At 41.4% G+C, this 7,563-nt stretch overlaps 1 protein-coding gene across 1 annotated transcript; it reads right to left on the bottom strand.

Moving 5' to 3' along the window:
- Positions 1–347: 347 nt before the first annotated feature.
- On the bottom strand, positions 348–2,691 carry LOC136673199 (voltage-dependent calcium channel subunit alpha-2/delta-4-like). The gene is made up of 4 exons (XM_066648527.1): positions 2,585–2,691; positions 2,248–2,363; positions 1,232–1,314; positions 348–864 (listed from the first exon to the last, which is right to left on the bottom strand). Exons 1-4 carry the CDS (start codon positions 2,674–2,676, stop codon positions 772–774), a joined length of 384 nt encoding a protein of 127 aa, XP_066504624.1. The 5' UTR covers positions 2,677–2,691; the 3' UTR covers positions 348–771.
- Positions 2,692–7,563: the final 4,872 nt, after the last annotated feature.

Here is a 7,563-nt window from a genome sequence, read left to right as displayed (position 1 = left end):
GACACTTGGAACAGTTCCATGTCCTCACTTTATACCCAGTCAAGCTGTTAATGTTTTTGTAAATCTGGTGGTGTCCATAATTTGAATAATTAATATTGAGTTAAGCCTAGGAGCAACACATATTCTACATTTAAAATAATCTTTAAAAATCATAACATTTATATTTTACTTTGGAACCTATGGCCAAATGTTTAAAATGAATCTTAACTGGCCTGTTGGTGTTAGATCTTTCACATGTGTTTCACATACACTATAAAAATAACACAATGTCCATCTCATAGAAAAAGAAATACAGAAATCAGTTTTAACTTGTCTGCACAGTTCAAGCACTAGTTTTCCAGCTCAAACAAACAGCAATGTCAATCAATTGAATCTCTCGGACTAGCAAATGCAAACTTGTTGAAGTATAGAAATACTGGCAGAGCCCCTCACCCCCATGTCCAGCAGAGGGCACCAGAACGCAAGGTTTGACAGCTGGTAGGTCTTCATGCAGCTGCTTGAAATACAATTAGTTCTATGTCCCAAAGCGCCCTACTGCTGCAAAATGTGATTTGGTTTAGAAAAGTAAAAGACAAACTACAAATACATTGTAGCACACTGTCAGTTGAATTCATAACACTGCAGATCCACTGCTAACATGTCCATGAGAGTATCCCGATCACTCGTGAGGATTTTTCTAAAACAGCAGCAAACTGTTTGATGACACTGCAGAACTGATCTAAAACATTCAGGACACTAGCAGTCCAGCAGAAAGATATCTGTCTTTTTCCATCAGCGAAGGCCCAGTGATGTGACTAGGGACATGAAGAAGAGAGCCACTGATATGGATATCTCACACGCTCCACCACAATCCTTGGCATTTTCCTGTGATTGAGAAAAGGTTTGAAATTTCTTAAATTCACACACAACTAAAATGCAACACAACTTTTAAATTTATTGCAAAGTGCCAAAGAGTACTATTTCTATCATTTAAATTTACAAAATGAAATTATGTGTACAGTCTTTATCACCCTATATAGGAAAAGCTAAACGATGGGTAGTAATTACAATTATTCCCTCAGTATTTCTACAATGTATCAATGCTGCAAAGCTTTACTTCTATTAATGTAATTTTGTGTTAAGGTCATTCTGAGTCATTATTTAAACTCTGGATTTAGGCTGCTCTGTAAGCTATGTTCAGTTGGTCAGATACAATCAGTGATACAAACTGCAATGACTCAAGAAAGCTTACATGGGGATGGTATGCATGACAAGACTCCGGGCGTCTGCGGATTTTCTGTGACTTCATCCTGTTGCATTTCACTGTGGCATTATGTTCAGAGGAGTTAAGGTCAACACAAGAGTGCATTTACTATCTTAAACAGAATTCTTGAAGAAAAGCATTCACCCATTACACTCCCCCTCTAACTCCCCCCAATAATCCATTTAAAGTCCTCTAACACACCTCCTACAACCTGATTGAATATAGTCTCGCAAAATTCAGGGCTGCTATCATCAGGTCAAAACTAAGCTCAACACAGTTCTTTCTACAAAAGTCCAAAGTCAATTTTTTTTATGCAAAGAGAATATACTTGGAGCCTACACCTGTGAACTGATGATGGGGCATGAGTAAAAGCTTCTCCTGCCAGACACTTAAAGGCGTATTTCACGATTGTAATCAAAAACACTTTTCATAAAATTCAGAAGACGTTTCCTCACCATTTGCTTGCTCTCTCTCTCTCTCTCTCTCTCTCTCTCTCTCTCTCTCTCTCTCTCTCTCTCTCTCTCTCTCTCTCTGCTCATGGCAGAGGCTTCTGGAGTTTAGCCAATGGAGAAATCTCCAAATGTTGAAAAGCAAGAACCAACATGAGGATATTGCTCCTGACTCCTCCATAGGTGGGTAATATAGACTTATTTTTGCTGTTTCTGATGACTTAAGTCTCCAAATTCAGGAGATGGCTAACTGCATTACTGAAAGTGCTAGCTACAAAACAGCTAGAGTTACAAATGAGTTTCTGTGATAATTTAAACAGTGAATAAAAACTTACAGACAAGTTTACTTAGGCCACGTTCAAATAACAGTGGTTTTTCTTCTTAAACATAGCGTTCCACTTTAAAAGTCATGGAGTAAACAAAGATTAAAAGTGTCCCCTTTAACGTCAGTTTGTCAACATCTGAGCTGATCTAATTTAAACAGCTAGCAGTTTGCAACTGAACTCCTAAACTCAAAATAACTGTTGTTTAAAATGGAAGAGTGGTGGAGGATATATTTGACCTCTCTGGGGCTGAGGGTGATGGGAGCGTACTGGCGAGAACAGTCACAGTCTGCTTGTACAACAAGCATCACCAGGTTACTGTTCACAACCTGCTGGAGCACAAACATCCTGGAGCACAAAAAAGAAGGAGGATTACATACAGCTTCACATTACACTGATAATATTACATGGTTTTCCGCAGGGATAAATTATTACTGTAAAAGAAGTACCCAATACTTACATTCCTAGCTCTGGTTTTATTTGAATTAGAATAAATTAAAAATTCTGAACAAGCTGAGTATCATCAGTAAAATCTGGATTTTTTTGTGGTGCTGAAAACAGGAACTCACTTTTGACACCGGCCACATTTGATGATGCTGTTGGTTTCCCTGATGGTGTTGTCGTAAATGAACCCGGGGTATTCAGTGTTGCAGGGCACCATGGATTCCACCTTCTTCTGTCTGTGTGCTGGAAGTCAGACATTCTTTAGGTTCTGATGATAATGAATTTGTGCAGTTTGTTTTATCTGTATGACAGGACAAAATGAGAACCAGAGCATCTGCTTGTTCCAGCTATGTACTTGCAGACGTCCAGTCTCATTTCACTAAGTTACGTCTTGTTTCAAATGTTCCTCTTTGCCCTTACATTAATTTATCCATGAATCTCTTGCCAGCCTTGTCCAGGTTTCTGCCAATGCCAACAGTGGTGTTAATAATGTACTACATTAATGCTTTAATAATGTGTTAACCCTAAGATAAATTAAGGCAGGGTGTTTAAGTCTGGTGCAGACGGTTGTGGACTGAAACACTGAGTTAAATAAAATCATGTCTGTTCCACAAGATGAATGTCTACAAATGCTTCGTCAAAGTGTTACCTGGTGTTAACTGGCCTCGCAATTCACTACAATGATGTGCCTAATCCAGATGTTAATTATCCAGCTTCATGTGTGCTTTTCTCTTGCTGGTATTTGTTGATGAGCCAAGAAAGGAAGGAGCTTCTAAACCATGACTAAATCTTAAGGTATTAAAGGAGGCATTAACACATTTAATCAACACTTTAGTGCAAGGGATTAAGGTTTGGATTGTAATGGATGCCTTTAAATGAGACAGGGACAACTAGTTTAACAAGTAATGTGTATTGGTGCCTTACACCATGGTCACATACTAACAGTTAATGCTCTAAGCCCTTTAAAAATACTTACAGGCATGGTACGTAGACTTGGCTGTGACACAGTGAGAGACAGACAGGGCGTGGAATGGTGGAGAGCAGTGATGGCACGATAAGGCAGGATTGAAGATGAGGATGGATCATGTAGAAATGGGATGAAATGAGAAGAGTGCATAAGGGTGAGGAAAAACAGCGTGGTTGCTTTATGGACGACTGGTAGGGTTTGTGAGCATATGGAATCCAGGTGTGTTCTGGTTATTTCTGTGTTATTACTTATTGTACCCATGTAACAACAATGATAATATTTTCATATCATCATCAAATACAAGGTATTAAACTACACATTCCATGCTGTTACCTACCATCCGCAAAATAGTCATTATGCCATAGTCCACATAAGTTAACTCCAACAAAAACCTAAAATAAACAAAGGACAATTTTCAGTGAGGAAAAAAACATACATCAGTAAAGTTTAAATGAGGACCTGGAACAAGAACTTACAGCATGAAGTTTGACAACATCCACTTGACTGCTGCCATCAGACCATAGAAAGGCTGTAGGATGAAACATGAAGGCATTTACTATGGAAATTGTTTGCCATAACATTCATAACTGCAAAATGACTCCAAGAACAAAGAATGTCCATGTCTTGCATGTTTGCCCCAGTCTCCTCTCAAAGACATACCTTTGCTAGAATCAGTCCCAATACCAATTTAACAGTGCTGAAAGTAATATTCGGCAGATTATGAATATTACAATTTTAACAGAAGGAAATCTAATGTTATGAATAGTTTATGGAGCATGAATGGGCTTTCCGGGCCAGTGTGGATTTATACTGTAGGTTACATACACTGAGGAGGGGCTGGGATCCACTGGAGTGATGATGACTGTTCTTGCACATGACCTGATAGTCATACAAAGCAATCCTGTAGAAAATAACACAATTTGTGTTATCATGGATTATCATTTCATGATGGGGCTATTTTCATTTTAAAGAGCTCGTATGAAGTTTAATGCACATTTACAATTTCAAGACATACAGCGAAAACCCAGACCCAGTCCGCATATGGGTGTTGAACACATTTACATATGACCATCAATTCTGTAGCATGGTTACTGGAGTGGAAGCTAGGGTTAGTGTTGTGTAGTAAATGATCCTTGGTGTTTTTCATGTGTATATAAAAGAAGTGCCTGAATGTTTGATTATTTTTATTTATTTCACATTACAGCTCTGTGAGGTCAGAGTTAAATCACATCCACCAGAGTTAAAGAACCCCTCCAATGGGAATCAAGTATTTAAGGTAGTGATCATGTGTGTGTTTTTTTTCTTTATATGATAGAAGATGAAAGAAAAAAGAAAAAGAAAACTGAATGGCTATTTAAAAGACATGATGAATGTTTTGGGGGCTATTGAAATCCAAAACAAACGTGTATTTCAGAGGAAAAATTCATTCATTCATTCATTATCTGTAACCGCTTATCGAATTCAGGGTCGCGGTGGGTCCAGAGCCTACCTGGAATCATTGGGCGCAAGGCGGGAATACACCCTGGAGGGGGCGCCAGTCCTTCACAGAGCAACACAGACACACACACACATTCACTCATACACTCACACCTACGGACACTTTCGAATCGCCAATCCACCTACCAACGTGTGTTTTTGGACTGTGGGAGGAAACCGGAGCACCCGGAGGAAACCCATGCGGACACGAGGAGAACACACCAACTCCTCACAGACAGTTACCCGGAGCAGGAATCGAACCCACAACCTCCAGGTCCCTGGAGCTGTGTGACTGCGACACTACCTGCTGCACCACCGTGCCGACCTTTCAGAGGAAAAATAAAATATAAAAATATAATAGTGTAAAATATGGGCCTTTTTCATTCATTCATTGTCTGTAGCCGCTTATCCAGTTCAGAGTTGTGTGGTTTTGGACTGTGAGAGGAAATCGGAGCACCCGGAGGAAAACCACACGGACACAGGGAGAACACACCAAACTCCTCACAGACAGTCACCCGGAGCAGGACTAGAACCCACAACATCCAGGATCCTGGAGCTGTGTGACTGTGACACTACCTGTTGCACCACTTGCCAAATATGGGCCTTTCAAACCCCCAAAGCATGGGATAATGATAGTAGTAGCATAATTACCGTGAAAGACGTTACCTTTTATACAAGCCTGATTTGAGAAGCTGGGCCATCACTGAACCATCTATTTCTCCAAAGAACTTTCCAGTCTATAGATTCAGGAAAATAAATTATAACAGTTACATGTGAACAATGTGTGTGTGTGTGTGTGTGTGTGTGTGTGAGGGTGTATGTGTGTGTGTTTGTGTGTGTGTGTGTGTGTGTGTAATTCAGGAACTTTGACATACTTGATAGATATGTTTGTTCACTTGCACTCATCACACCACCTGTTTCTGCATGTTCTCTTTACTAATAAAAGCCATTTACAGAAATGTTGAGACAATATGTAAAATGCAATAAAAGTATAAAAGTAATTTCATTTGTTAATTCATTTAAAACTTTATTTAACTGAAAAAAAGCATAAAAATATATCCAATGTTCTCAATGCTTGTCTCCCTCAGCAACCCACTGTGTCCGCTCCCTCTGTCCCCTTCCAGTGCAATCTCCGCAACCTATCTTCCAGCCACTTCTAAGCCCTTGTGACTTCTGCTCTCCCACCCCCCAGCACCTTCTCATCTCTTGAGGTCAATGACGCCACAGAGTCACTCTGCACAACACTGAGCTCCTGCTTGGATCGCCTGTGTCCTCTGACTACCAGACGCGCAAGACCCATGCAGCCCCACCCGTGGCTTACTGACTCCCTTCGATCAATGCGCACTAACCTCAGAGCTGCCGAGAGGAGATGGCGAAAAACAAAAGACCCATCACACCTGACACAACTGCAATCCCTGCTCTCAGCCTTCTCAACAAATGTCACCATTGCAAAAAAGAAATTCTACCAAGACAAAATCAACAACGCTACTGACACCCGGAAGCTGTTTTCAACCTTCACGTCTCTACTGAACCCTCCACCTCCACCCCCTGCAACCAACCTCACTGCTGACGCATTTGCTGACTTCTTCACCAGCAAAGTTGCTGCAATCAGCAGCTGGTTTTCTGACCCTTCTACACAGCCTCCGGCTTCCCCTTCAAATCCTCCTAAACCTACTGCTTCCTTCCCTTCTTTCACTCCTCTCACAGAAGACGAGGTATCAAATCTTCTTAGAAGTGGCCGTCCCACATCCTGTCCACTGGATCCCATTCCTACCACCCTACTGCAAACCATAGCTCTGTCCATTGTGTCCGCAGCCACTCATGTAATCAATTCTTCACTAACCTCTGGAACATTTCCAAACACCTTCAAGCAAGCTCAAGTAAGACCTCTACTCAAAAAACCTTCTCTTGCTCCTTCTATAGTAGAGAATTACCGACCAGTCTCTCTCCTAAAATCATTGAAAGAGCTGTCTTTAAGCAGGCAACAAAATTCCTCTCCCAACATAACCTTCTTGATTTGAACCAATCCGGCTTCAAGAGCGGCCACTCGACGGAAACCGCACTTCTGTCAGTAATGGAAGCTCTTAAAGATGCCAAAGCAACAGGTCAGTCCTCAGTTCTCATTCTGCTCGATCAGCAGCATTTGATACGGTCAACCACCACATCTTACTAAACAAACTCACTGACATGGGCTTCAAGAACAATGCACTCTCCTGGTTTGAGTCTTATCTCACTGGACGATCCTTCAGTGTGTCATGGCTTGGACAAACATCAGCGCGACACCACCTCACCACAGGTGTGCCCCAAGGCTCAGTGCTGGGACCCCTCCTCTTTGCCTTGTACACCACCTCTCTAGGCCCAATCATACATTCGCACGGCTTCTCCTATCACTGCTATGCAGATGACACACAGCTCTATTTATCCTTTCCTCCAGGAGACACTTCAGTGGCAACTCGAATCTCTGACTGTCTCTCTGACATATCTACATGGATGAAGGAACATCACCTCCAATTGAATTTATCCAAAACTGAACTACTGGTCCCCCCAGCGAAGCAAGCTATTCTCCACAACATCAGCATCAAGCTAGAGTCCCTATCAGTGGTTCCCACCAAGGTTGTAAGAAACCTGGGTGTCATGGTCGATGACCAGCTGACCTTCGCA

The sequence above is a fragment of the Hoplias malabaricus genome, chromosome 17, assembly GCF_029633855.1.
Source record: "Hoplias malabaricus isolate fHopMal1 chromosome 17, fHopMal1.hap1, whole genome shotgun sequence".
Taxonomy (NCBI): Eukaryota; Metazoa; Chordata; class Actinopteri; order Characiformes; family Erythrinidae; genus Hoplias; species Hoplias malabaricus.
Note: the sequence above shows the minus strand (reverse complement) of the source record. Positions and strands in the feature narration are given on the sequence as shown.

What these genes read in the sequence shown, in the direction of transcription:
- LOC136673199 (XM_066648527.1), bottom strand. Translation starts at nt 2,676, where the DNA reads ATGGTGCCCTGCAACACTGAATACCCCGGGTTCATTTACGACAACACC. An exon ending in CAGCCCCAGAGAGGTCAAAT is followed by an intron (nt 1,315 to 2,247) that starts ATATCCTCCACC and finishes ACTCCTCTGAAC; the next exon opens with ATAATGCCACAGTGAAATGC. An exon ending in GTCATGCATACCATCCCCAT is followed by an intron (nt 865 to 1,231) that starts GTAAGCTTTCTT and finishes TCTCAATCACAG; the next exon opens with GAAAATGCCAAGGATTGTGG.